The sequence below is a fragment of the Trachinotus anak genome, unplaced genomic scaffold, assembly GCF_046630095.1.
Source record: "Trachinotus anak isolate AG129_WGS33_773 ecotype Australia unplaced genomic scaffold, CSIRO_AGI_Tana_v1 ptg000007l, whole genome shotgun sequence".
NCBI lineage: Eukaryota > Metazoa > Chordata > Actinopteri > Carangiformes > Carangidae > Trachinotus > Trachinotus anak.
This window is the reverse complement of record NW_027273858.1, coordinates 13,241,957-13,269,900: the sequence shown is the minus strand read 5'-3', so window position 1 is coordinate 13,269,900 and position 27,944 is coordinate 13,241,957. Positions and strand designations below refer to the sequence as shown.

At 41.6% G+C, this 27,944-nt stretch overlaps 4 protein-coding genes across 9 annotated transcripts; 1 reads left to right on the top strand and 3 right to left on the bottom strand.

The window, feature by feature from the left end:
* Window positions 1-144: 144 nt before the first annotated feature.
* rrp12 (ribosomal RNA processing 12 homolog) lies at window positions 145-9,598 on the bottom strand. Its single transcript, XM_071480704.1, has 34 exons — window positions 9,373-9,598; window positions 8,384-8,613; window positions 8,000-8,083; window positions 7,758-7,834; window positions 7,541-7,646; window positions 7,267-7,383; window positions 7,019-7,157; window positions 6,771-6,898; window positions 6,568-6,666; window positions 6,395-6,486; window positions 6,175-6,286; window positions 5,943-6,043; window positions 5,737-5,851; window positions 5,506-5,648; window positions 5,298-5,419; window positions 5,144-5,208; window positions 4,905-5,067; window positions 4,629-4,783; window positions 4,354-4,421; window positions 4,146-4,239; window positions 3,896-4,054; window positions 3,681-3,761; window positions 3,489-3,594; window positions 3,270-3,377; window positions 3,020-3,177; window positions 2,841-2,932; window positions 1,894-2,049; window positions 1,629-1,801; window positions 1,408-1,518; window positions 1,280-1,326; window positions 1,095-1,173; window positions 860-927; window positions 689-771; window positions 145-586 (listed from the first exon to the last, which is right to left on the bottom strand). Exons 1-34 carry the CDS (start codon window positions 9,509-9,511, stop codon window positions 484-486), a joined length of 3,873 nt encoding a protein of 1,290 aa, XP_071336805.1. The 5' UTR covers window positions 9,512-9,598; the 3' UTR covers window positions 145-483.
* Window positions 9,599-9,737: 139 nt separating this feature from the next.
* Window positions 9,738-27,198, top strand: mettl18 (methyltransferase 18, RPL3 N3-histidine). Of its 2 annotated transcripts, none has more exons than XM_071480712.1 (2): window positions 9,738-9,878; window positions 25,990-27,198. In XM_071480712.1, the coding sequence occupies exon 2, from the start codon at window positions 26,071-26,073 to the stop codon at window positions 26,956-26,958; it is 888 nt and encodes a 295-aa protein (XP_071336813.1). In that variant the 5' UTR covers window positions 9,738-9,878; window positions 25,990-26,070; the 3' UTR covers window positions 26,959-27,198. The 2 variants fall into 2 exon arrangements, with proteins under 2 accessions (XP_071336813.1, XP_071336812.1); XM_071480711.1 differs by lacking the exon at window positions 9,738-9,878 and adding an exon at window positions 23,582-24,004.
* ubtd1a (ubiquitin domain containing 1a) lies at window positions 10,310-17,588 on the bottom strand. Of its 3 annotated transcripts, none has more exons than XM_071480713.1 (5): window positions 17,227-17,588; window positions 16,680-16,766; window positions 12,160-12,387; window positions 11,432-11,617; window positions 10,310-11,221 (listed from the first exon to the last, which is right to left on the bottom strand). In XM_071480713.1, exons 1-5 carry the CDS (start codon window positions 17,276-17,278, stop codon window positions 11,007-11,009), a joined length of 768 nt encoding a protein of 255 aa, XP_071336814.1. In that variant the 5' UTR covers window positions 17,279-17,588; the 3' UTR covers window positions 10,310-11,006. The 3 variants fall into 3 exon arrangements, with proteins under 3 accessions (XP_071336814.1, XP_071336816.1, XP_071336817.1); XM_071480715.1 differs by lacking the exon at window positions 17,227-17,588 and adding an exon at window positions 16,873-16,965; XM_071480716.1 differs by lacking the exons at window positions 16,680-16,766; window positions 17,227-17,588 and adding an exon at window positions 15,127-15,531.
* Window positions 19,219-23,551, bottom strand: zdhhc16a (zinc finger DHHC-type palmitoyltransferase 16a). Of its 3 annotated transcripts, none has more exons than XM_071480710.1 (11): window positions 23,406-23,551; window positions 22,148-22,405; window positions 21,851-22,045; window positions 21,654-21,742; window positions 21,359-21,387; window positions 21,127-21,260; window positions 20,854-20,937; window positions 20,675-20,760; window positions 20,334-20,457; window positions 20,081-20,151; window positions 19,219-19,957 (listed from the first exon to the last, which is right to left on the bottom strand). In XM_071480710.1, exons 2-11 carry the CDS (start codon window positions 22,379-22,381, stop codon window positions 19,855-19,857), a joined length of 1,149 nt encoding a protein of 382 aa, XP_071336811.1. In that variant the 5' UTR covers window positions 22,382-22,405; window positions 23,406-23,551; the 3' UTR covers window positions 19,219-19,854. The 3 variants fall into 3 exon arrangements, with proteins under 3 accessions (XP_071336811.1, XP_071336809.1, XP_071336810.1); XM_071480708.1 differs by lacking the exon at window positions 23,406-23,551 and adding an exon at window positions 22,790-23,000 and having other exon boundaries at window positions 19,717-19,957; XM_071480709.1 differs by lacking the exons at window positions 20,854-20,937; window positions 23,406-23,551 and adding an exon at window positions 22,790-23,001 and having other exon boundaries at window positions 19,717-19,957.
* Window positions 27,199-27,944: the final 746 nt, after the last annotated feature.

Genomic DNA, 27,944 nt, shown 5'->3' with positions numbered 1-27,944 from the left:
CGCCCCCAAGAGACCAAATGATGCAATAACAAAGGCACGAATCACTCCTTCCATAACAGTCTTAATGTCTGTCTACATATTCCAACACATGTATAGTTTTTGTCATCAAAAGGTGAGAGATTCATCTGAGGCAAACACAAAGGATTACACTTGAGTGGTTTATTTGACAGCCAAATGATTTTCCGTTTGGTCAGTCCAACTCCATCAAGGCAGGGACAGCACAATCAACATGTTTGTTGTCTCGCACACACACACACACACTCATACACACTTACTACTGACTGCGGTGAAAGCTGTATGATGTCAACTGGAGCATTTCTAGAGCTTTGATAACAGTTTAAAAACAAACCGGTTTCACCTTCAATGACACACACAGACACACACACGCATCCGAGGTGTATGTCCATATTTTAGTAAGTGTTTATAAACACGCCATCACACACAACGCATTTAAAGTCCATTGAGTTATATAAGATATGCTCCTCAGGCTTTCCTCTTTTTCATCTGCATTTTCTTTCCAGACAGCGCCCCCTTCTGAGCCCCTCTCACCATGCCCTTGAACTGGCCCTGGAGTTTGGCGCGCTTCCTGTGAACACAGAATAAAACATGTGAGTGTCTATCATTTTTATATAAATTCATTCCCTGTCAGAGACGTTTATGGGAATCTACAGTGACATGCAGCTCATACCTGCGATTGAGCTGGGCCTTCTTCAGAGGGATGTAAGCGTAAGGATCGAGCTTTCCTTTTTGTTTCACATCTCCTTTTCCTTTCTGGCAGATGCAGGATGAATGAACAGGCAATTAGAATTAAGAGTTTCTAACCAGCAATGCCTGCAGTGTGTGTTTCTGTCAGACTCACCTTTGACTTGTAGTCAGCTCCAACGTCTTGGCTACCTCCAAGAGGTCTGTGGATACCTGAGCCTCCGGCTGAGTGAAGAAAAAAAAACAGTGAAAACCCTTAAAAAAAAAAATCATGCATCAACATGAAATCAGCACAACACTTTGCTTTCTGGTAAAACTGCCCAGATCTTAACCTAAAGCCAAATCCATACCTATAATTAATTTTCACCATGTAAGCTTGGTACTAATCATACCTTTATATTTTAACTGAGGTTCAATGTCCATGTCCTCATCAAAGTTGTCATCTTTGAACTTCCTTTTCTGTGACTTTTTCTGAGGGTGATGAAAAAATAGACATGATAAATGAAAAAACAGCAATAAAAACATCTCTACAACAAGAGAACGCCATAATTCCTGCGTCACATATGTAAGTACTCACACTCTTGACTCCAGCCTCCTCTAGAATATCTTTCATCTCTCCCTCATCTGTGGGAATAGTAAACGGTCATTGTCACAGCCTGCTCAGACACAAAGCAATGTACAGGACATAAAGCAATGCTCACTTACCATTGTCTTTTACATCCTCCTCTTCGTCTTCTTTAATGATCAGCCGTCCGTCTGAGGTCACTTTAAATCCATGCTCAACCTTGGCGCTCTTCTTCAGCTCTGGGTTGGTGGCTGAGAAACAGCAGAGACCCGCATTAACCCCACAGAACATAACACTAACCACAGAACAACATGCGAGCTGGCAGCGACTATCAAAAGGAAAAGTACGGCGGCTCTGTTACCTAACACTCTCTGGGAAACTTTGGGATCCAGGAAGTTGAGCGGGTCATCTTCCTCTCCTTCTTTGAGCCAGGCTCGTCCTTTCTGTCCTTTCTGCTGTTTCCCTGCTTTCTTCTGAGCCTTTCCTTCATCCTCTGACAAATCACTGTCTGACTCCGCAAGGATGTCCTCAATACTTGAAAGGACAGGACAGAACATTATTAGGCAGGAGAAGGGTAAGTGTATGAGGGAGGGCAGGGCTTGAAGTGCACGGGGTGGAGGTCTAACCTTTCACCCTTTGTTTTAGGTTCCTCCTCTTCGCTCTCGGAGTCGTCCTGCTTCTCTGCGGCCTGCTTCCGTCTCTTGGTGCGAGCCTCAGCCTTGCGGATGTTTACGAGCACCTTGTGGTGTTCTGCAGGCAGCATGCTCTTCACCAGCTCAAAACTGGAAACACAGCAGGTGATCAGTCACATGCACAAAAACACATGACACTGTAACGTACAGAAGCAATGCAGCTGTGTTATTAAATACCATCGAAATAACCAGTGTAGAGCTGGCTGCATGCAAGTAGTGTCTGGATATATATGTGGATGATACAGATACAAACGAATGACACAATAATGCGAATATGTGGACCCAGCTCTCACATCTATTCCGCAACAGTAAGAGTGGAGTCAGCTGCGTTACTCTCCACTAACAGCTGGTGCCACTGCTGAACAAAGCACTCCTTTGTCAATGTCAGAACAGGATAAGTCTGCTAACATTATTACTGCTAACATCTCCTTCTAATAAACTCACCACTGCGCTTTCATCAGCTGTGTTTACAGCAAGTCTGTTTCAGTTAACTGGTAGCAAATAAACTGACACTGTTCAAACCAAAGAGACAACAGATGCATCCCTTATGATGAAATATTGGATCCAAATCAAAAACAGCTCAGAAATGAATCAATTCTGTCAGTTCTTGTGAGAATACAATGTATCACCTGAAAGCCATCTGTTGTTCATACTGTATATTACAAATCCACATCCAAAGACAGAAGCACTTTCAAAACATGATTATGCACCAATTCCAGTTAATAAAAATTAAAAAAAAAAGATTTTGCTCATTCTTTGTTTTAGTAAAGTGATTAACTGACGCTGTGGAAGGGAGGGATTAACCATGTGAAATAATAAGAGTTGACACCTGGATGAGAGTTTCAAAAAAAAATCTGCTGGCTGAATCCAGCAACACGTACCCAAACTTCCTGATGAACTTAGTGAAGATGTTCTTCAGTTTTGTTCTGAAGTGCCTCCTCACATCATCCTTGATGTTCCCGATGCCCTCCATCTGAACACAAGAGTGAAAGCTCTGTTAAATGAGGGCACAAATATCTTTAATACTGGACTCTCAGTATCCAGAGTGTACAATGCATACCATGACGGTGACATGTGTAGCCAGTGTCTTGGGGTCCATGATGAAGAGGACAACCTTGATGAAGCCTAAGGCTGCTTTGACTATCTCCCTCGTACGGGACGACAGCAGCAGACAAATGTTGTGCAGCAGCTGCTCCATGGTGCTCACCTCTATCGAGTCTGGGGAAGAAAAGGCGCCGGGCTGAATCCAGTCCACAGACATAAACATTTTAAAACACTGGCGGGAAGTAGCTGAGAGTCAGCAGGCCTACCTTTGTACTCAAACACTAATCGAGTTAGTGCCAACACTGTACAGGTGATCATGGTGACGGAGCCCGTGAGTCCTGCATACACCGTCAACAGGTACTGCTCCATGGCATCTGGATCAGAGACAGATGCTCCATTTGTATTTAAACCTTCACAGTCCACTTGTGTCCACACACACACACACACACACACACACACACACTACGGGAGGAGAAGTGTGTTACCTTTTGTGTTCCCACAGAAGCGAACAAAAGCCTTTCCTATTTCCACCAGCAGATTGTAGGCGGTCTTACGAGCACCGACAGACACCTCCTTTGTACATATGATCACCTGACAGAGAGAACAGCCTCATGACATTGATACACACCAGTACGCTCTGTGTTTGGGTGTTTGCTAGCACTTGTTTGTGTGTATACCTCTGGCAGCAGTGCAGTGATAAAGATTTTGTGTTCTTCGCTGAGCCTTTTCACGATGTGGCTCAGACACTTCAGTCTCGGCTGAGGAGGAAAAAAAAAAAAACAAAAAAAAAACAACACAAATAGAAAGTGTCAATCAGACAGCACTGTAAATCAAGACATACACTCCAATTTACTGCGGGTTTATTCTCTCTCTCTCTACACAGCGGTCTCACCCTCTTTGCTGGTGAAGACGCGTTTTTCAGAGTCTCGAGCAGCACAGCTTTGAGTGTTTCCAGATTAGCCACGACAAATGATCGACACTCATCTCTCTCTCCTCCGCACATCTCCTCCAGCACGCGGTACGCCTTCTTCTGCATGCCCGGCTCTTTGGTCTGAAAACAAATGTTCCACCAAACACAAGGTTGACAATAAATATTCTCCAGTTCAGCAGGTTTGAACTGAGCACAGCATCTATACCCTTACCTCCAAATATGGCCTAATCAGCTCAAAGGTTTTAGTCATGGTGACTTCATCTACAAAGGGAGCCATGGCAACCACAAGGTCCATCATTGACAGCCTGGGGGGTAGAGGAAGCCAGAGGAGTGAGTGCACTGATATTTATCCTATACTAAAATAACTAACTTACAAGGCAGAAATAGTTCTATATAATTAATGTGTATTCATTTCGTACCGTGTGAACTCATTGGTGTCTGTGCTGCTCAGTCGGTCTGTGGCCTTTTGCAGGAAAGTGCAGACCATCTGAGGATGATTGTTTTGATTAGTGATACACCAGCACAAGAAATATGGCCTATGATTGGACAGATCAAAACTGAGGTGGTTTATGTTTACTGAGTATCACAGTAAAGGCTTAAAGTGTAGGTTAAATTATGTAGGCAGACATAAATAGCTTCATCACTGAACCACATGAGAACATTGTGCAGCAGGATGTCAGCAAACTTCACTGACCTGTGTTTCGGTGACAGTTAAGTAGACTTTGATGGTGTCCAGGACCGCCATTCTGTAGGTGCCGGACTCTCCAGCTGAAGGCTGCTGGCCGTACACGTTGAAGAGGATGGGCAGGAAGTTCTTAGAGAAGCGTCCAACTTCTGCCTTTTCTTCTTCTGCAGACATAAAGCAGAAAACTTTTTCAATGGCTGGATTTAAAAAAAAAAAAAAAAAAAAAAGTAGGTGCAGTAGTTTTGTATGTTGTGTCTGTCTCTGTGAACATGTGTGTCCTCCTACCTGTGGTGCAGCTCTTGTTGATGATAGTGCGCAGAGCCTGGCACACTATCAGCCTCAGGTCTGGCCTTTCATTAACAGCCATACCAAGTGTGCGGGCCATGCCTTTGAAGGATGTCAGCAGGTCCACGGGACATGTACAGAAGCCAGGGAGCATGGTCCAAATCTGAAATCACACATCTTCATGACTCATTTGCTTTTTATACTCAGGATTATGTGGATCATCAAGTTTTTTAAGCTACCTGAAGCTGTAAAGTCTGGTAGACTTTGGCTTCCAGTTTTTGTCCTGCTTGCTCCAGCTCTTCAGCTGCAACACAAGAGAAGAGTCATCAGGAAAAGAAAATCCACCTTCCCAGTGACCCAGCCATCAAGAAGAACTGCACACATTTGGTTTACCTCTCTGCTTGAGTGTAGAGGCCAGAGGGAGAAAATAAGAAGCGAAGAAACCAAGGTGAGTATTTTTCACATTATCCCGTATGACCGGGACCAGCCAGCTTCGTGGGAACTCCAAGTCATCACTGATGAAAAAAAAAAAACACTTAGTTAAACAACAACAATGACAAGAAGACTGCTCCACAGTGTTCGTGTGTCTATGCACCCTTACTTGTAGCCGGTGATGTTGAGAGGCACAGCACTGAGCACAACTTCAGGCCCCATGCTCTCCACAGCTCCTCCTACAGCCAGGTCCAACTCTCCACTGAAGGGGAACTGAGGAGTGCAGCGCAGGTCTGCCAGAGACTGCAAGGACTGTCCAGGACACAACAACACAATGAGTCAGGCAAACTTTCACCTTTCTTTACTCACAAAGTGATCCGACAGCGTTTTGCAACTATACCTTTGTCATAATGGGGTGAGCTTGTTTTCCCGCAGTCCGATAGAAGCAGCCCAGGATCTGCAGCACAAATGGCCAGGAGGCATGGAAGCGATAAGACAATCCTTCTTCTATGATACTGGAACACACACACAATCACAATTATGATAAGCATTTACAAATAGCGTCTACAAGCAAACAGAAGAGTGAGACTAGCTTGAGGAACTTACCGAAACATTTTGCAGACATAAGAGGGATTTCCTGCAGAGGCTGTGGCAGTGATGACGCCAATTTCATCCAAGCACGGGGAAACACATTCGGTCAACAAAGTCTGAAGGAAAAACATAGGCATAAAATAATCATCTATAGACTTCCATGTCTGGGATGCGTCCTTGCAGTTGAGCAATCCTTAACAAATCAGAAAACCTCTTTCAACCTGTGTCCTGAAGTTTATTTCTTTACCTTTAGTGTGTTGGTGGCTGCAGAAACCACCTGTGTGTGAGGTGACAACAGGCAGGACATGGCAGCAGAGAAGAGGCGAGGGAGGTGACCCAGACTCAGAGAGCTCTGCAAGCTAGACAGACAGACTGCTGATCAACAAACTGATAACTAATCTACCTGGAAAATATGCAATTACATGATCAAAACAAAAACGTTGCTGTTGTGAGAAACAGGTTATTACCCCGCCAAATGGATGTGTGCCTTCTCCATGACAGCGAGCCAGGCCAGCAGAGGCTGCAGGTCGTTCTCGCTGGGCAGGTAGTCATACAGAGCCTAGGGAGGAGAAATGACAGTTTTCACACCACGTTTTGCACGACAGATTTGGCGCACTTGTTTTGTTTTTCATTCTCTCACCGTGATGATCTGTGCGTTGAGTTCTGGCGAGAGGGTCGAAGCGTTCGGCTTCCCACTAAACAGCTTATGGAAGGCCTGCATGGCACTCGCCGTCACCAGCTACAGCCAGAAACACAGCGGGCTGATTAAAAACTACATTTGAGTGTCAGTTAAGATGAACAAAGGGTATGTGGCTGCACCTATAAGTGTGTCTGCGTTCTCACCACATGGCTGAGTGTCATCACTCGCAGCAGAGTCTCACAACAGGACTTGACAGCTCCCAGAGGAAACGTCCCCATCAACTCCTTTAGAAGACCCAGCACATGAAGTGTAGTGGTGTCCTCTTTGCTGCCTGTGGGGTAAAAAACAGATATATACCACAACTTGCAATTTGTTCACAGTAAGAACACATAAGTACAGACTCAGGCTACACAGATGGATCAGTTAAGTGTCAATGACCATGTTGTTTTACCTCCTGCCTGCTCCATTTCTTTGATGCAGAACTTGGCTGTGGTCACTGCAGCAGGATGATGGGTTGGTGCATTGTCTTTAAACAGGAAGTCGCTACCTCTAAGAATGGAGCAAACACCTTGCTGTGCTGCTTTACGGACCTGAGAGGAAAAGTGGACATAAAATTAAATGGAACAAAGTTTTCTAATTTTAGCATCTCATTCAACGTTGAATTCAACATGTATGACTTCTGAGGGTGGTGAGACAGACCTTAGGCTTGCTGTGCACTGTGAAGCTGAGCAGGCCGTGGTAAGCCTGAAGAGTGGACGGATAAGTCCAGACAGACGCATCCTGCTTCCTCAACAAAGTGGCCAGGCATGACAGGATCTATAGATACAAAAAGTACAAAAAATATATATAGAAATACCGCCCTGCTACTCAGACTAGTTTCAGGTTACATCCCTGGTTATTCAGATTCAATAAAGTCGATCTTTGCTGCCATTTTTAGCAAACAAACACAAACGCAAAAGCAAAATCTACTCACCCATCTAAGGGCCGAGGCGGTGTCAGATGTGGCCTGTTTAGACATAACATCCATCAGAGCCTTGGTGGTGTCCGAGAACTTAGACATGAGCACTGGAGCAGGAACCCTAGAGAATGCAATACACCAATCAGATTAAAAAACATTTGCAGTCATATCTTATTAGCTTTGACATGACTGGGGGTTTTTGTTTTGGAGAAAGAATGTGTACGAGTCCAACCGTTTCATGACGAGGTTAAGGAGGTACGCCACCGCAGCCTGTGACTCTGCTGATTCCACAACCTCCAGGGTGGTCATCTATAAAAAGACACAGACAGGCTTCATTTTCAGGCACAACACCTAGGCTCATTAACACTTCTCAAACACACCAAAAGTTATTTAATGTCTTAGTGAACATATTAAATTAAAAAATAAAAATACCCAACAAAAAACAAATAAAAACAAAACAAAGGCCGAACTCACCAAAGCGGCAAAGTACTCTGTTTCAGTCTCCTTTCCTCCTTGACCACGGATCACCTCAGTAACAGCTGCCAAAACTGCACAGATCTGCGAGGCACATGAGGTGACAGTGTTACAGCTACAGGAGCACTCAAAATCCACTGGATTTGCAATCATATGTTTGTTAGTAGTTTTGACATCCTTGCATCAATTCCTGGAAATGTCAAACAACTTTTCTGCGCTGCCCTGAGTTTTTTTGTTTTTGCTCCAAATGCAAAAGGGTGATTTGACTACATCAAAACAAGAGTTTGCAAACATTACGCACAGCCCACAATTCACAATATCTAATTAAACAATTTGTTAACCAGGTGTGTGGAATAAATGATCTACCTTCTGTTTAATTCCTACCTCTTTGTGAGCAGCTGAATTGGATTCCCAGAAGCGCTGCACCTTTCTGAAGGTCAGGTTGGAGCAGTCTGATAGGCCGCTGAGGAAGGTGCCTGAGGTTCTTTCTGACAACGCCTCGTCTGGGTCCTCTTCCATAAAGGCATCTTTACGGCTGCCTGCATTGACCTCCAGTGGACCTGTCTGCAGCTCATTGTGTAGCTTTAGAGCATCAACTGTTAGATCACTCTTTCCTGTGTGGGGAGGGAAGCCATATGCCTTTACATTAAGCTGACTTCAATGTGAGTCAAAGAGAAGCAATCCTCAAATCAATGATTTTAACTTAGTATCTTCTGGCTTAAGTTAAATATAGTAAGAACATAAACAGAGAAACATGAAAGACAGACATGGGACAGTAAATGACAGTCCTGACTGTTAAATATTTGGACATGGAGCCTTTCTGTGTGGTCTTGGCTTTGTCTTCCACCAAATCAGATTTAAAAATATATGAAGACTAGAAAGCAAAATGCTGAGTATCAGGCTCAAGACAATAAGCCACAGACACATGGAATTGGTGAATGTGGCTTGAGCACAGGACTGACAGGAGCATCACTATAGATGTTACCAGTTAACTAAGGAGACCTGGTCCTTAAAATTGGCCAAATACTTCGTTATTGCATACTATCACTGTCACTTTCAGCTCAGTTCAGGGTGTTACCTGGAGGACATCGGAAATCATTTAAAGACAGGGGTAGATAATGTGTCTCTTTGGCTCACACATACACAAACACACCGTAGTTATTGAAAACCAAAAACTGTTCTTTTATTTAAACTGATTCACGGGAAAAGATAGAAAGCTGTAAAGTTACATTTTCCACTGGCATTGCTAATATACATTTAATGCCGCGACATATTAACTTTTCCTGGGCTGTGAAAAGTTAAATGGCTAACGCTAGCTAACGTTAGCACTAGCCAAAGACTAGCCAAAGACCCACGTGTAATGGGAGGCTTACCGGTGGGTTGGCTGAAGAAACGGCTTTTAGCAGCCTGCCGAAAACGGCTGGTCTGCGGGTTAGAGTCGCTACTGTGTCCTTTCTTCCACCGTTTGAGTTTCGACCCTGTCCCAGATCGAAGTTTCCCCGATTTCACCATTTTCGGGGTTGAAAATAATCACGTTACCCCGACTGTCTGTGCAGCTGCAGCTGACTCTGTCGCTGACCTAGTGACGTCACGGGCGCTCTCACGTGTCTGGGCCTGGTGTTGTTTTCCCGGTAGAGGCCGCTGTCCACACATGGATGTACACAGGACACATAAATATAACAAAAACAAACAAACAAAAAAAAAAAAAAAAAACAAGAAAACATCACAACAAGAGCTGAACTCAACAGCCCCAACTCCATGACAACTGTGCGGCCATTATTCGTTGATGAAGACTGTGCGATGCGACTGAAAGCTACGGGAAAAAAGCCAGTAGTGGACTTTGAGTCGGGACTGATGTGTAAAAACTGCAATTTCCAAGGTAAGAAGGTAAAAGTGCTATGGATGAGATGCATATCTGTTGCCATGACAACCGACTAACTGTGATACAGTTGAAAGCTCCTGAAAAATAAGTGGATCTTGATTTGGGTCAAACATGCACATTCTTTTACTACCATTCATCTGTTTAACTTTATGAAACTATTATACTATAACTATAGCTATAATTATTTCGAATAACACAATTCCTGCTTATTCACTCTACTCGACTATTGACCTTTGACCCCTTAAAACTGCAATTTCTGCTTGAGGCCCCTCCAGTTATGGCCATAATACAATCATGAGCAGATGGTTTGACAGCATTTTTCCAGCTTAGGTTGTCTCATCTGAAAGATTTCTAGAGGCATGTGGAGATGTTAGTAGCCAGATTTATCTGACTTGTGGTACCTCAGAATAAGAAACGCAGACACCAACTTTAACTTTACAATATTTATTGATAAGTTATTGAAGTACAGTGGAGCATCATATTGTACATAAAACTACAGTATCTTGTTTGGGGTGATGAAATTAAAAAACAAAACTGATAACCTCTTATTACCTTTTAGGAATGTGCCCTCGGTACATTCTGTCTCTTCAATATGAACAAACAATTGTGATTTGGAAATGTAGTGTGCACTAAACAACACATATGAAAACTGATATATACATTTTTCTTTTTCTGTGGAGTTTTCTGTTTAAGTTCCAAATTGCATGACAGAAATCTTTTCTTTTTTTTTAAGAGAGAGAGAGAGAGAAAGACTGCATTATTTGTATCCCCAGGTGAACCTTATTCAGTTTATCAGTAAGTACAAGTACAAACACACGTGACAAGGAGGGGAACCCATGTCAACAACAGAGATGTGAGTTGACAGACAGACACTGGGATGTGCATCTTAGGATTCTACTTTTAATCTAAAGTGTTTCAGTGCTTTTCAGTATTCTTACTTCATTTGGAAAAAGGAAAAATACAAAAAGGAGCAATATAAAAGCAATAATTTCTTATATAAAAATGTACACAAAATTCCACAGCAGTACCAACTGGAAAATGATTTCAAGCCCTACTCCTATTCCTGCAGCCCTCTCTGGCACACCCTTTGTCTCTTCTTCACTTCATAGCCATCTGTTTCATTCCTCAGTTAGTTATGACTGAGGGGTTCACATTGACGATCACTTGGACGACAAAGTCCTTCTGGATCTTGGTGTCTTGCAGACGAGTCTTGTCAGTCAGGAGCTTCCCAGAAAAGAACCACCTCTGGCGAATGACATCGATGTCTTCCTGTTCCTCCAATTGTTTCTTTAGCTCAGCGATAGAGTCAGCCATGCTCGCTGTCAGACGCACATCCTTTCCTAAGAAAATCACAAGGCATAAATAGAGTTGACGCAGATTTCTGAGAAAGCTGTGAGACACCGAACAGCTATGAATTATATATTAGTCTCCAGCCTAGATGAGATAAGATGCAATGATATTTCACATGCAAGGGTAAAACTGTATAACATGTAGTTCTTTAAATTTAAATGCCATTTCATATAGTATAGGTCATACTGGGTGTTTCTTACCTGTTGATAATCGCACCCGCAGCTGGAACTCTTGTCTGCATGGAGGAGGCTGAGCTTGTTTTTGTGTGGATTCAGAAACTTTGCTCTCAGTGGATGTTTCAGTGATGAGGTTGACAGGCGGGGCTAAAGTGTACGCTGGGAGCTGGTAGCGGTTTCCCAGTTCGTCATAACTCTCCGTCAGAGAGCCTGCAGAGGGAGGAATGACCTACATTAGAAACAAGTTTCCAAAAGCCTTTCTATCAATGACAGCAACTAACTTCAGCCTTATTACATAAACCCTTTCTCTGCACCCAACCATTGTCTACAGGGGGAAGTATGAGGCCATCACATTTGCACTTTATTTACATACATCACACTTGCATTCTTGAGCTAGTTGAGCGGCTAAAATCAAATCAGCGTGTGAGTATATAAATGTGCATGAACAGAGTGTTTTTCCACCTAACTGTCATGGCTTTGTGTGCACCAATCCATTCACAGTGGTCACGCAGCACTGCGACTATTATGTAACCATTACAGCAGTAATCTCTGAACAACTGATGCATGGGATTCTGCAAACTGTCCTTTGACATTTGGAGAATTATTACAGTGAGTTATGCATTTGTGCTGGAAGTTCCAGGACATTTACAGCTTACAATTGATAGCTGGATGAAAAACATTTCCATTTTTGAGAGGGCGCCTGTGTGTGTGTGTGTGCATGTGTGTTCATGTGCCTGTGGGTGGTTTCATACCATGTGGCAGAGTAATGCAGGCTCCATCCACTATAGCCTGTGCTAGCTCCAGGTCATTGCACTCTGCAGCCAGGGCTGCTGCTCTGAGTGCGTCCCAGATCTCTTTCCGTCCATCAAAGGCTGGAGCCGTATCCCAAAACTCATCCCTCTTACTCCTCAGCTGGCCTTCTGTCATCGGGTATTCACTCTTCCATTTTGGACGCTCCTTCTTGAGGGGCTCATTACGTCCTTGAAAAAAGAAAAAAAAAAAGAAGGCAGTGTTCAATCTGATATAAAAGCCGAATCTAAAGACTGTAGGCCAGTATAATCAGGACTATGCACTGCTGGGCATTTATGCACAGCAACTTTTACTTTTCAAATGGTGCCACATTTGCAGTAACATTTTGCAGCTAGTTTATCCTAATGGCATAATGGCCGCAGCTAAAACTGCTAAAAGGGATTATAGGGCAGTAAAACCAGGTATCTGGTATCTGGTGAAGCTCTTGGAAACCTGCTTAGAATGTAGGTGGTTAATGGGTTAGCTCAGGTCACAACTGCTGTAAAAACAGCTGAGCTCTTTGCCACTTGGTAAGCGTTAGAACGTTAAGAAAATAGTAAATATTTGATTTAAATATCATTTGATTTTAATCTATTAATAATATATTACTTCAAGCAGAGTTGTGTAAAGCTGATGATGGAGCATGTCAAATGAACTTAACCGTTTTTGGCTGACTGTAAATAAAGTGAGGCTCATCTGGCCAATGTGTGCGCCCCCCTGCATCTGTGATATTCAACACTTATTCATTTGCTACATGGGCTACGTAAAGCCAATTACTACTATGCACGCAACTGCTCCAACCACACATAAACAAAGTAAATTTATACACCTAGTGCAGAGGTTTCCATGCTGGTATCCTCTCTACCGATATACCAAGAAAGTGAATTTGACTCAGAGACGGAGGAGAATCAAAGTGATTATTTATAGTGCTGTGGATTACTGCAGTGGCTAGTAACGCATACATCTGCACTGACATGCACTCACACACACAAGCACACAGCAGTGGATTATGGGCAGTAATCAGGTTCCACATAACAGGATTTATCTGCCCCTGTCCCATAAGGCATTGGTTGGAGAGATGAGCACCCTTTGGCCAATGAAAGGCCAAAACACACTCAAGTCTACCACAGCGAGCACACAAAAATACAAACACAAATCCACTACACATAATTTATTACGTCATCCCATTTTCAAACTGTAGAATTTCTACAAACATTGGCCTTACTTCTGTCAAACACAGTATATATGTTCCTATCTGATGGATAATGCAATATAACAATACAATAGTTTCTCTTACTGACTTGGGTATTAGGTGTCATTCCCATCACACAATATACATTACATGATCTTCTATAGCACTGACAGTGCAGGCCACCATTTAATGTTAAATGTGACATCATGATGTTTGGATTTGGTGTAGTGTACTCCACTTTTTCTAATTCAATTTTAATGCCTAGTTTAGTTAAGACCTAGTTTCAATATCAATATCCAAAACTTCCAAAGCCATAATTACAATACAGCAGAAATCTGTAGACAGTAACTGCTATTAAAAATTATAAGCTGTATTCCTTTGATCCGGTGTCTGTAACATTGCTATGCTAATGAACAGTCTATTCGTGATATTTCTCTTGCACAAACATGGCTCTTTAGAGTTCATGTCTGTTTTTGTTATTGTGAAAAAGCATCTGCAAGGTTGCAAAGGAGCGCACTAACAAGCCAGCCAAACAAATGCAGATGTTATGGTTGTCTGGAATCCTAATGAGCAACCTGACTGACGTGAGACAGGAAGGTACGCTGAGATAATTCCGAGCTGCACAGATCTGTTGTGATGACAAATTAATTGAAAGGTATCCTCACAACAGCTACGGATAAAAATAAAAAAATGTAAAAAAGATCCTTAAAGGACAAAATCTATTTTTAGGAGAGTGTTAGGTTGGATGTTTTTAAGGAAGGAGGTTTGAAAGAATGAACATAGGTCACAGCTCCACATTACACACCTTTCCCCCAGTTGTACATAGCGTCACATAACATAGGTACCTTTTTGGTTTGGTTTTGTGTTTGCGAGAATGAGGCTGTTGTAATCAGTGATGAAAACCTGCATTGTATAGAGAATGTTTTATCCACCTCCTGCTGTCGTAAGTCAGTGAGCCAGACTGTTTGTGTACAGTGGAGTGTGAGCGCACAGAGAGATCAACTCCGGTGTGACCTCAGCTCTAAGCCAAGATACCTGGAATATAAGCTTAGCAATTTCAATTGAAGCCAGTGGATCAAGATTTTTCCCTTCAAACTCTTGGTGAATGGAAAAACTACCTATTAAACCGCTACCACAACAGAAGAGTTCCTGTTATGTAAATGAAAGTGATATTTTTGGGCTGTTATTACCTCTGCACCGTTTCTATTTTAAAAGCTACCACTAGTGCATGTAATAGTTCAGTGTACTGCAATGCACTGTGTTCTACACATAATACTGGAAAATACACAAACTCAGAAACATCAACATCAAAGCTAGGAAACAGTTAATCCAATCACATCAGCTTTGCAACCCTAACAAAATTTCTAAACTTCGAAACTCTTCTAATCCATCAAAGAGATGCCAGTCGCTATGAAAGTGTACATCTCAGCAAAAGGCAGCACTGTGGAAATGGTCAATTATAATGTTTGTTTTCTTGTATTTTTAGCCATTTTCCTTCTCGTTGCTTCATTTCATTTGTTGTGTTATTTCATGTACAGCCATTAACTGCAAATTATTAATAAAAGGTTTTCTTGTGGATCACCTGTCAACCTAAGGACAACAAACAACAACATCAACAGCACAATCTTGACCTCTACACAAAACCCTCTGAGGCAAGTTATGACACAACAAAGTGAGCTGCACAAACAGAAAACATGAAAGCTTCTTTTTCAGCCTAGACAAAAAAATCTATACTTACTTTTCAGCAAAATCCTGAAGGGTGTGTTTGGAGCGTGATAGTAGTTGTATTCCCTAGAGTTCGGCACTCCCATAGCTGTTCTTCCTCTGAGGTTTGATGCGAGTCAAACTACAGTACATCAAAAGTTCTCAATAATGAGCTACAGAGACTGACCCTGAGGAAGAAGCTAGCTCTGCTGTGTCCAACCAGTCTGCCGCAACACGCTGCACAATTGACGGGACAACCACCTGATCTTGTTTACCACGATGTGCAGATTCAGATTCAGAGCTTCGTTAACCGTCGTGTAACTTCCCCAGTTGCTTAAAAATGACCACACTCCCTCCACTTATATCCCCTCTAATAACAAACACTCCAAAAGCCAAAAATACCATAGGATCAGTTCATGGAAAGACGTGCAATATATGACGAGAGTAAGATGAGTGTCCTCGCCAGAAGACTTTGCACAAGAGGCCTAATCCTATCAGCTCTATTTAGAGACAGGATAGAAATACCCAAAGGCAACATGCTAAACCTATTAACAGACAATAAACCCTTGTCAGACTGTTACAGTCTGTGTGACGGAGAAACCACGGTAGTTCTGTGAACTGCCCCCAACAGGTGATAGTTTTCCTGCTATTTATATGAGTAAATGCAAACATGTCTTTCGGATGCTGCCCTCCCACAACTATTTCAGCTCATTAAAGATGCCTTGTGTGTAAGTACAAGGGCTGGGACAAGAAACATGATCTGAGAGGTCATGTCTGTCTTGCGGGTATATTATCTCTTTCTGCATGTAAATATATTTTGCAGCAGGTCGACACAAGGTCAGCCATGCACCAAGTAGGTCAAACCCCGATGTGAAAATTCTCCGTGCCGGCCCCTGCTACTGGCTGCTGCTCAATACATAATGCATGACAATCCAGCGGAGCCCACAGCCGCTCTTTCACAGGCAATGGACTGCACAGTGTTTATATAAAACATTGCCCTCATCAGCGCAGGTCCTCAGCACGGATTAGACACATGACTAAGCCATGGCGCCTGAAACATTTAACACCTGAGACAGTAAGCTTTCAGAGTGAGACAGGCGTCCATGCAGCAGGGGTGTAGATGGGAATCACCCTGCATTTTATTAATGCTTGAATTGTTGAGGCTGCATCTTATTGCTTATCTGGCTGACGCTATAAGTACTGTATATTCCCTTTGCACTCTCCTGTACAAGTTGCTGTGTTGTACTAGTTCTAACAGTGCATCCTGATAAATTATTATCTGATGTGCACAGGATGTTTACTGTGTACCACTTGCATTTTAATGCACTGACACAGAAGCAATTTCCTCTTCAATAAAATAATAATTTAATATAACAGTGCCAGGCCTACAACACTATTAGTAACCTCTCTCAAGCTGAAGCACCACTCCATTTGATTTTTTAATAGCACAATAAATGTATGGAAACTGTCTCATTCCCACTTTCTGATGTGAGGACATCATCTCCCAAGCTTGAAGCACTCACTGAAATATGTGGTTATTGTAATAACCGTGTGGCTGCAGTCTGGCGTGTTTTTCCACATTCTCACCTCCACGTTTTTTGCTCCTTGTCGAGCTCCGGGCACTCCCTTGTCCATCCGTCCTACTCCTCCCCACACAGCCTCCCATCACTGTCCCTACATTTCACAACATGGAGAAAAATCATCAGCCCGCCTGTATCATGTTCGCCATGTAGTCGAATACAAACGCTTCTCAATGCAGATGCGCAAGTGATGAACAAACAGTTAATGGTGATGTCAAGTTAAGAGCCTCGTATGGAAAGCATCATCAGGGGATGACAGCTCAGCAGTCCTTGTTCCTGTGAGGTCAGAGCAGCCGCGATGTTTATATCACGTGTACTGCCAGCTGACGGGGACACGCGTCTGAACCTCATGCCACACTAGCTCTGATTCCCATTAACAAATATATATATTTTTAAATGTGTCCATACAGCGCTGCAATTTATGTTATGTGTACTTTAATATATATGTATTTCCGATGGAATTTGATTGATTTGCTGTCTCATCAAGTCACAGGCCTTTTGATATGTCAGTATTAAAAAAAAAAAAAAAAAAAAAAGTGATTCATTTTGCCTACCGGAAATCCAGTCTGCTAAATTATGCATCCGTCTGCAGTTTGCTTGCCACATCCGAACTTGCGTCCAAGTGAAGTTCTCACTGGATCCAGACGAGACAATGAGCTAAAGGTGCGAGTCAGCAGCTTGACAGACACAATCTGGAAACACTGTGCCTGTGCAGGACTCCCGGGCCCTGCAGAGCCTCCAGGAAATCTCAACAGCTTCTCCAAAATAAAAGACAAACTGCAATCAATGTTCCTATCCCCCCCGAACCATAATGAATGGAGCTCACCCGAACAATCCGGTTGCACTGAGCTAGAATTAAATCCCTGTCAGTCCGCACGCATGCGCATCTGAGACCAATTATGTCTTTCGTCATCTCACCAGAATAAGAGCGGAAACTGACAAATGACTCCTTCACAATAATAGTACGGATTGTAATAATTAACCATTCAGTTTGCAAAACGGGCAAAAAAAAACACCAGTCATTACGCTAAACTTGTTTTAAAAAAGGTTAAAAAAATTAATGTGGGGGGGTATTTTGCAATATACGTTTGCATTCCTTAACATTGGTTTTAGTCTGAGACGTAATGCGGAAGTTGTTGGGTTTTTTTGCTGTTGTTATGGTCACTTGACGTTTTTCCAGAGCAAAAGTAATTTACACTTCATCCCTTTTCATAAAATCCGGTATTTGCAATAAAAAAGTAAAACGTTTATTAAAATAGGCCTACACCTGTTTCAGAAATCAGCTGTTGCTGGTGTTTCTTCCTCAAAATCCAAATATTGAGCAAAACTTGAGTAATATAATGTCAGTATTTATTTTGAAATAAAACTGTGTGGAACCAGCCTGATTTACTGCAAACTACAAATATGTCAGCTCAAACAAGTGTATTTTAATATGTAAATAAAATGTACTATCAAGTTTAAATTTATACTACATCCTGTTGTATCTTTTTGTGGGAACAAGTTAATCCTTCCTGATTTAATCTTGGCACAAAAATTCTGTTGAGGTGCCTGGTAAGGATGGGTTGTCCTTGCTTTTGGACCAACTCCAGAGCAAAATCACATATCATCCTGAAGTGTGTGTGTGTGTGTGTGTGGTGGAATATTTGATTATTCCTCTTAAAGCCAAGCATCCTAATGGATAAAAATAAGAAATTTATAGTTAAAATAAAAATGAGGAAAGGTCAGGAACACATGCCAAAATGAAAATACTGAATTTGTTCAAGAGTGTGTGTGTATAGGAACCTATAAACTTGGAATAAGAGCACATAATGAAGGTATGGACACATTTGCACCATACTCCATTATTATCAGTTATCCTTATCCATTTCTGACCAATACCGACATCTGCTGGAAGATTGAACATTGACAGGTGTGTGTGTGTGTGTGTGTGGTCTGTTTCAGACAGTGTGGGCGGGTGTGATGAGCACTGTCAGGGTAGAGGGTTGGAATCAGGCTGAAATCTGTTATCACCCCTTAATCTCTTCTCTCTTTATCTGACAACCTGTCTTTCACATTCCTATCTTAACTGACCCATTCTCTAACTGCCAGTTTATCAAATACTTATCTCATTACTCTCAAGAACATCCTCAACCAACACATCATTTCCTGTCAGCAAGATTCAGTCAAATGACCAATACGTCATTTAGAATAAAATCTTTCATATCTCTCATTTGCTTTAGCGTGTGTGCATCTCCACTGTTGTGTCTGCTTATTTGAGTTGTAAATTTTTGCAGATTAAATCTGGCATGCATCTCAGTTCATGCTTCTCTATTAGCTACATGCGTCAAGGTCTATCTGCGTAAGTGACACTGTGACATAATACTGGAGCTGCAGTTTTTCTGCTCAGTATATAATAAAGTGATTTGGGAGCAAAACATTTAATCCAGATATACAGGCACAGATGCATACCTTAAAGATGTATCTTTTTAACTTGTACAAAAACAAAATCTGTGCATGTGTAATAACAATTTGGCTCTGTAGTAATAAATAAATACTGACAGTGTACATTTATTTAAATAAAGTAAGTTATAAAGATTTATTAACTTATCAGATACAAAATACAGATAAATAACACATTATCATGGTAATGCAGTTTTCCTTGAAAGTTCAAATCAAATGATAATATTGGACTGGAGAGTGCAAATGGTATGGGGAGGTGGGGTTGTTGAGATGAACCATTTTGTCCCAAAGCTTTTTGGCATTTTTTTTTTCCATTTGGTTTAGTTTTTTTAGACAATTGTCAGCTTGGACAGAACAAGCAGAGATAGTCTGTTTCAAAAAAGAAAATATTATTTTACAGGTCCTTTAGTCCAATGATATGTCAGTCAGTACTTGTGGTTTGTAAAAATAGCAAAACCATCAATAGCATAATGCTCATAGTCAAGTAAGACCAGTTTGTGAGTAAAACCCAGTAGAGAACAACCCATCAGTGACACACTGCCTTTTCACTACTGAAAAATGTAGACCATCAAACCATGAGCAATGCCACAGCAAGTTTTTGAGGTATTGGAGGTTGACACAATCCCAGTTCTTCAGTTGTATGAAGCCATTATGCAAGGATCCTTTACGCCAACCAGTTCAAATGACCAGAGGAGGTTGGACACAGAAAAGAGTAGGCTACAAGGATGCCTAGGTTGAGTCTGTCATACAGGTATCAAGTCCTTTTTAACTGGGAAGATGTCCCACGTCAACCCATCACCATATGGGGCATGTCCAGAGGGAAGGAGAACACGCGTCACCCAGTGACTACAGACAAAAGATAAAGCGATAAATATCAACAGAGGTGACAAGACGTACAATGCTATGTTAGTCATAGAAGATAAATGGCAACCTTAACAGAAAATCTCGACAAACATCAGAAAAACACACCTTCTCTTCTCCACGCCAAGGAAGATTTTCCAGTTATTCAGCCTGCCATAGTTGAAGGGGTTTCTGTATACCTGACAGTTCAAGAAAAGGAAAGAGGTCATTAAAAGCCCATTATAGGTCTCTACCACTTAAACCAAAATGAACAAATTTTATATTATATTTAAATGTAAAGGGTTTGTGGCTCATCATAAGAATACCACTCAGTTTATCACAACCTGAATTATTTTAACATGAAATTTTCTAACATGCTCACCTTTCCCCATTTTGCCATTCGCTTTCTTTCTTTACTGTTAATGTGTCTTTCTATGCTGGTCTCTCCTCTGGATATGAGAACTGCGTGCCAAATGGTTAGTGCACCCAGTGCCACTCCCACTGTGCTGAGAGATGAGAACACACTTCATTTGATCCACTGCCAAGGTAATTAAAGACAACAACCGTGTCCCAGTCCTACTTGAAATACTGACAGTTAACAGTATGTGATTTACATGGGTCAGTATGAAATAATTATTATACTTATTATATAATTATTATATAATTATACTTTGATCTACGTCAACAAAACAAACTATTAAACAAATTTCAAATTTGCTTTACCTGGTAAGCACCCACATATAGATGATGCTCTTATGAATCATCTTATCCTTAAAGGTGTACGGTGGTGCAGGTGTCTGATAGTTGGTCTTGACAAAAATGAAAAGAGAGTGTATTACAAAACTAATAGATAAACAAGAGAAGATTGATTATGCTATTCAGTGAGTATGTTGAGACTGTACCTGGCCAGGGGGTAGAAGCCCTATAAGAAGTGCCATCCCTGTTACCGGTTCCCCTGGCTTTTCCATATCCAAATGCTTAAAGCGCTAATGGAATAGCCCGCGTACACAAACCAGAGCGTTAAAAACAGAAACAAGCCAGTGTCAGTAAGGAACAGTTAAGCCCCTCAGAGGAAGACACCAAACATGGAGGAAAGGTAACAGAAAAAACCTAAGCCAAGCAGGCCTACAGGTAACTGCAGTCTATCAACGTAGTGTTAAGTCGGAGCATCTCACCTCAAGAGCATTGTATGCATCTAGAAACAGGTTTCTGCCGCTGATGCTACAGTAGACACAGCCCAAGGTCATGAAGAGACAGAAGGAAAAGAAGTAACGGTGGTTCAAATGGCCCACACAGTTATTCAACCACGCTGAGACGCTGACATTAAGGTAAACGACCATCTCTTCATTTCGTCACATAATATGATCTCTGATACTACTACAAAAATAATGTTAGCACAAAGGATACGACAATGATGGTCCATTTTGAGAATGCATCTGCAAAAGAAAAAGAGAATATTTAGTCAGATGCTTATATAGACAATTCAGCAAGGTTTTTCCTCGCTTAACAGGAGGCTATGGTACTTTAAATTTACATGGAGCCCACCCCCAGACCTTTCTCCAACAATTTAGCTTAGGTGGTAAAATAAAACGTAAATGGTCCAAAAATGATAGGTGGCAAAACGACAATAAACCATACTTCAAGGAAAAACACTCACCAATTAAAGGAAAGACAGAACAGAAGAAAAATGACAGTGAGTCACCTGTTACAGATACCACAGTGGTGTGTTCTTGCTGGTTTGGCCATGATGCATTTTTTGCAGACTGCCACAAATGGAGTGTCATTTTTTTCCTATTTGAAAGAAGACAGTTTTTATTGCATAACAAAGTGTAAGTTTAATGCAAACCCAGGTTAGTTTTATTATTTTTGCACTGCGGAAAAGTGGAGTTGATATCTTACTGTCGGGGGACACCCGGGGGAGGTCTTAGCGGCTTTGTAGTAATGGAAAGCGATCATGATGAGGTTCCAGTGTCCATAACACACATGCCAAGCAATCCACACAGGGGAGTAAGTGTTGAGGACCAGAGGCAGTAGGACCACATAGGCTATCACCACAATGGAGCTGGTCAGTATCACCACCAGACACACAAACACCTTCCGGACAAAGACAGTGGATACCCATAGAGAGCTTTGTTCAGAGAAAAACTTAAAAACTCCTTGTTAATTAGATGAGCACACAGACAAACACATACTCACCGTGCCAAACCAGCGGGTCACATAGTCCACAGTCCAAAACACTGGTTCAAAGACTGAGTCGAAAACCACATCTGAGTCAGTGAGGGTGTTAAAGTAAAGTGACTGCACCAGCAGTCTCATGTAAGCCCATATTTCCCTAATCCACAGAGGCAGCCTGTTCCTTCCTCTCCTGGTCCATGACCGTGACCAGACACAGCACAGCAGGTGGAACATAGAGCTGGGACACCACCGCATCCTGCATCTGTAACATGAACACACCTGCAAGGGAAATAAATAAACAATAAATAGTAGACTCTCGCAGCCGTATGCCAGGTTGACAGACATGCAGCTTAAAAAATGTTGCCTTGTTTTGATAAATTATCAAACTAATTGCATGCATAATACATCCATCTACAACAAAGGGGACAAGCAATGCCAACTAACAATGCAGAGTAGGTCTGCAATTAACTGTTATCACTTAATCAGAAAAAAATCCAAAACCAAAGGATAAATATTTAATTTACTATCACAAGACACAGAAAGGCAGCACATCCTTATAAATGGATAGCTGTCAACAGACAGTGTTTGGCATTTTAGCTTGAAAAACAACTTCCGACTGACTAATCCTCTCACACGTAATCCAGTGTATTATATCAAACTTACCATATGCTGTATTTCAGAGCCTGTCAACTTGGATTTTTTGCCTGTTAAGTTGATTATATAATTCCCAATATCAGTCTGAGCCAGCTGACACTTAAACTTCATCAGGTACTTCTACAACTTACAGAAATAGATGAAGAGGCCTGGGCATTCGCTGGTGTATGAACTAGAAATGCACAGGAGTGTGGAGAAAGGGCTAGCTCACAGGTGACTGACATAGACAAAAAGTCGAGAAAGACACAACAATCTTGCTCTGCTGCATTCCTGGCAGGGTGGAGCCTGGGTGGAGGTTCTGGTTAGCAGCCACCTCAGGTTTTAAGGGGCAGTGGTCTGGAGTGGAGGTGACTTTTGTGAGCAGGACCATTCAGCTTCACTTCACCAGACACTGATGTGTTATTGAAAGACCAGCACAACACATTTAGCTAGCTGTCGCCTCATTAAAAGACCTAACAATTAAAATGTCCATAAATCACAGCGCTCTGAATAGTCTCACTGAATCCAAACGCTCCCAAATCCCTTTTGTTTGGGTGACATACAGTGTTTTCCTACTCAGAAGGCTGTGTGCTGCGGCTCATATTCTGATAAATAACATTTAAGATTTATTTTGGGGAATACTCACTGTTCTATAAAAGCATGAACACTGCCGAAAGCAGCCCTCCCGTCGACATTTTCAAAAGGAAGGCAAAAACGGGATTATTGCCAAATAATAAGCAGCAGGAACGGGGATCTTCTCTGACAGTTAGCAGATCTGAATCCTGATCCGGAATTATTGCGCTTGCGCCAGAGGGGCGGCGAAAGGCATCATGGTACTCGGAGTCAGGAATTACAACATTTCAGAAATTTAAATGCATATGCCCACGTTTCCAGTCTTATATGTAACGTATTCTCACGTAAACAGACTTGTACCGGTTACTTTAATTAATTGACAGAAATTTAATAATCCGGGAATTGGCGGCGGTGATCCTTGGAATTGTGGGATTTGATGTTCTTACCTGCAGCGGCTGTGCTAAGCTACACTTGCACGCCGGTGTGTTTGCCATGTGGACGCTATTGTAGACGGCGATACTAACTTTTCCAACCCCTTGTTAAGTGTGTGCGGTGTTGCTGCTCACCATGTCATTTTGTTTTAACTTCGACGTCCCAGCACAAACAATAAACCCGGACGATGTGGATGGAAATGGACCGCAAAACGTAAAAAAAGACAATGCTGCTGCATCTGTGAGTAATGTTACTTCACTGATAGTTTATTTTAGGTTCAGTTACTCTAAGTACTAAGAGCTGTCAGACTCTAGCTTCCTCAGACCTGAGACTTCTGCTAACATGCGTCCGTATTAATTAAAGAAACAATATGCGCATGCATAGGCGTGCATAACTTCATGAGGTGGGGATTGACTGTGAGGGAAAGAAGACCCTTTGGTACGCCTTTAAAGGCTTAGGCCTGCCTTTTATTTTAGTAACAGTCTTATTTTTTATCTATCTATCTATCTATCTATCTATCTATCTATCTATCACAATGCAGGAGATCCAGCTCGGGACAACCAGAAAGCTAAGGATAGCGTCAAAACAAATGCAGCAAATTAATGAGATTATACATAAATAATTGCATGTGAAAATTCTTGACCTTGGAGAAAGACCAAAAAAATCTTAACTCAGGGGTTCATAGTCTTATTTATTAAATACAATTGTTTATTTTATTATTATCATCATTATTAATTATTATTATTTCATTATTCCACTAAGTGCATAAGCTTTCATTCAAGTGGTTTTAATCCTATTTATATTCTACATAATGTGAAAAATAAAATTAAAAAAAGGCGAGAGATGACAAAAAAGAACAAAATAAAGAAAGAAAGAAAAACAATATAGTCAACTGATAAATGACCTGATAACTGTTTCTAGACTGGCTGGTGTGTAGGTGAAAACACCCATAAGAAAGAAAAATAATTCCATAACTCATTAATAAAGTAAGCTTGAAAGGGTTTCTGGATTTTAATTTTACATGATTAAATGTGGTATTTACCCAAAATAATGATGAATAATGTATCTTTTCAGATATTTCATTTTCTAGACTAGAGTTTAGAATTAGTCAAAGGACAGAAAAGAGTCTTCTCTTTCAGTAGATGCAGAAAAAGTTAAATTATTTTGGGTTGCCTCTTAAATGGAGCACGCAGGAAAACCGGAGAATCACACATACGCACACTCTTTACTCATATATGCAGATCATTTCATTGAGTAATTTCCATTGTGTGAGTAACTCCATCAGTCAATCAACCATGAAAATTGTTTTGCTAACTATGGAACCACTAGAGCGTGTAGGTTGACAGTCTCTTTGCCTTAGAGGGTTAATGTCACAGAGCCGTGGTATGTCAATAAAGAGTCATTGTGGAAATCATACAAGTCCATTCTCATGGGTTGTTATTGTTATGCCTGACCGCAAAGTTCAGAGACCTGCGACAAACTTGGCATTTTTATCTATGCTGTTGTGCTATGGAGGGCGTGATGGCAGGGGTGATTTGTAACAGCCTGCTGTCTAAGTTCATCAGCTAATCAACTAGTCATTACTATGAGTATTATAGAGATATGAGAGCATTTAGTAACTACTAAATACGCATAGAATCAAACAGAATAAGGTAGATTGTCTGTAGCAGTACTGCAAGCCAATTAACAGTTATATTTCATTTGACCTGACATCATTCACTTCATCAGCAGATGTCTCAGTAACTGAAAGTCAGAGCTGGGAACCCATTTTAACCCACTGTCAGTGTAGTTATCAAAGCCTCCGAAAACAAGATGACTACCAGTTGTATTGGTTAGTAAGAATTTCAAGTTAAGAGTGTATTAGTGTATTAGTACAAAATATATTATATAAAAATATTGTGTAAAACATGAACATTTCGTTTTTTACCAAAATGCTTACAGCACACAATAAAGCATATTTATGACATCTACATTTCTTGAGTAAGTTCCTGTGATGACCCAAAGGCACCATGATCATTTAAATTTTAAAATGCTACCAGTGGTCAGACTATATTGCTGATTTATATCTTTATCCTCAGATGTGCTTTAAGCAATGATACTGTCAACTTGTAACATGTGATGTCTATGTAGCTCCTTTGTAGCTCTGTCACAGAGCTGTCAGACACATACATAGCTGAAGGAAAGCATTTGTTCCCTAACCATGCATGCTGTTTTGTGTTTTCCAGAAACAGGAGGATACCAAACCAGCAGAGCCAGTAAAGGAGGCCCAAGAGCACCATCCACCGTCTGACCCACAGTTCCTCCTTATGGATGCTGTCTCTGAAACAGTGACCATTGGAACTCTTCCCACTCTCCACTTCCTCAACGAGACCGTTTTTGAGAAGACGGCCTCAGAAAGAGAGGACGGTGAGAAAATTCTCTCTCGCACTGTGGAGCAGAGGTCTGATCTCATCCCTGGCGTGTATGAGGGAGGGCTGAAGGTGTGGGAGTGCACTTACGACCTTCTGGAGCTCATTGAGAAAGACGGAGAGACCTTTGGGGGGAAGGCAGTTTTAGATTTGGGCTGCGGTGCGGGGCTGTTGGGGATATTGGCTCTGAAGAGAGGAGCCAGACATATCCACTTTCAAGATTATAACAGTACAGTTATTGAACAGCTCACAGTGCCAAATGTAATACTAAACTGCCAAGAGGATGATGACATAGAGACTGAAGATGACAAAGAAAGGAGGGGCAAAGGAAAAATACAAGAGGAAGATGGTTGTAAAAACAAGTTGAAAGAGAAAGAAGGGGTAAAAGATGGCAGCCCATCTCCAAAGAAAAGCGCCGTAGACCTCTCCCAGCACCCATTACTAGCTAAGTGTCGTTTCTTCTCTGGTGACTGGAGCACATTTCCTGCTTTGGTTCAGAAGACGGGCCAACAACCCAAATATGATATTATACTCACCTCAGAGACTATCTACAACACGGCTTACTACCCTGCTCTCCATGATACCCTCCACAAACTGCTGGCACCAGATGGACTGGTCTACCTCGCCACCAAATCCCACTACTTTGGTGTCGGTGGTGGACTGCACCTGTTTGAGACTTTTGTGGAGCAGAGGGGTACTTTCTCTGTGGATCACCTGTGGGATGGGAATGAAGGACTTCAGAGACATGTAGTAGTCCTACGTTTTAAAATGCCAAAGGACACTTGAAAAAGGTCTGTCGGGGACTCTTGTGCTCTGTTAAAAGGGATTTTATTTCATGAAAATAAAAGTGTTCAGCATTGTATATTTAGTCTTCTATATGAAGGTGGGATTGGATCCAGAACCCCATGACTTTCAACGGATAAGCAGTATAGCTAATGGATGGATGGATATATGAAACTTGTATAATGTATGTTACAGCAACAGTGGCAAAACAAGGAATGGCTGTAATAAAAAAATGCTGTCTCATGTCCTATGTGCTCTTTGGTTACCTACACCTTCTCTCACTTCCTATATAGTAATTTGAATATGTCTGCCAGTAACTGAAGTGCAGTTGAAAGGGGCTGTTACAGGTCTTTAGATGCATGGTGAGGAAAGAAAGGAAATGGGCTCAGTGACCTTTGCGAATGATTTCCCCAGTGTTCAAACAGCAGCATGAAAGCCAGGTTTGTTTCTGAAGTCCAGCACAAAATGTCAATTGCAACTTATCCCACCAGCCCAAGGATGTAGTTTGAAAGTGGATTCTAGAGTCACTGCACATCAATGGTGGGACTCTATGGGGTCTGTGTACCTCTTATTCTAGTAATGGTTCCTCCTGTTCCTTTCGGTTTTTACCTTCCGTTAAATTCAGTTCATAACCTTTAGTGTTGCAAGACAAAAACTCATGACACATTATGAGTATAAACATCCTGGAAATACTTGCAAATATGCATCCAAGTACAAGAAGGGAACTATGCTGTAATTTTTCCAACACTACGAGGAATCCCCGTTTCATCCAGATCAAGGAAAGCCATTGAATTGATCTGATAGGGATTTTTATGAGGAAGTATGCATCAAGTTCAGGCAAGTTTCTCGTATTTGAGGTGCCTCGGTGAAGAGAATGAGGAAATCATAGGGTTTTTACATGGTGACTGAATATCTGCTGGCTGTTGTAAAAGCAGGGGTTTTACCTTCCTGATTCAGTCCTGTCACGTCCATCTGAGCGAAGTCGGTCA

What these genes read in the sequence shown, in the direction of transcription:
- ubtd1a (XM_071480713.1), bottom strand. Translation starts at nt 17,278, where the DNA reads ATGTGGCAAGCAAACTGCAGACGGATGCATAATTTAGCAGACTGGATT. An exon ending in TTTAGCAGACTGGATTTCCG is followed by an intron (nt 16,767 to 17,226) that starts GTAGGCAAAATG and finishes TGTGAAATGTAG; the next exon opens with GGACAGTGATGGGAGGCTGT. An exon ending in CTGCATTACTCTGCCACATG is followed by an intron (nt 11,618 to 12,159) that starts GTATGAAACCAC and finishes CTCCCTCTGCAG; the next exon opens with GCTCTCTGACGGAGAGTTAT.
- zdhhc16a (XM_071480708.1), bottom strand. Translation starts at nt 22,891, where the DNA reads ATGAAGTTTAAGTGTCAGCTGGCTCAGACTGATATTGGGAATTATATA. An exon ending in GAATGGCAAAATGGGGAAAG is followed by an intron (nt 20,152 to 20,333) that starts GTGAGCATGTTA and finishes TTGAACTGTCAG; the next exon opens with GTATACAGAAACCCCTTCAA. An exon ending in CTTGGCGTGGAGAAGAGAAG is followed by an intron (nt 19,958 to 20,080) that starts GTGTGTTTTTCT and finishes TTTTGTCTGTAG; the next exon opens with TCACTGGGTGACGCGTGTTC.
- mettl18 (XM_071480711.1), top strand. Translation starts at nt 23,900, where the DNA reads ATGTCATTTTGTTTTAACTTCGACGTCCCAGCACAAACAATAAACCCG. An exon ending in AAGACAATGCTGCTGCATCT is followed by an intron (nt 24,005 to 25,989) that starts GTGAGTAATGTT and finishes TGTGTTTTCCAG; the next exon opens with AAACAGGAGGATACCAAACC.
- rrp12 (XM_071480704.1), bottom strand. Translation starts at nt 9,511, where the DNA reads ATGGTGAAATCGGGGAAACTTCGATCTGGGACAGGGTCGAAACTCAAA. An exon ending in CTTAACCTCGTCATGAAACG is followed by an intron (nt 7,647 to 7,757) that starts GTTGGACTCGTA and finishes TGCATTCTCTAG; the next exon opens with GGTTCCTGCTCCAGTGCTCA. An exon ending in TATGTCTGCAAAATGTTTCG is followed by an intron (nt 5,852 to 5,942) that starts GTAAGTTCCTCA and finishes TGTGTGTTCCAG; the next exon opens with TATCATAGAAGAAGGATTGT.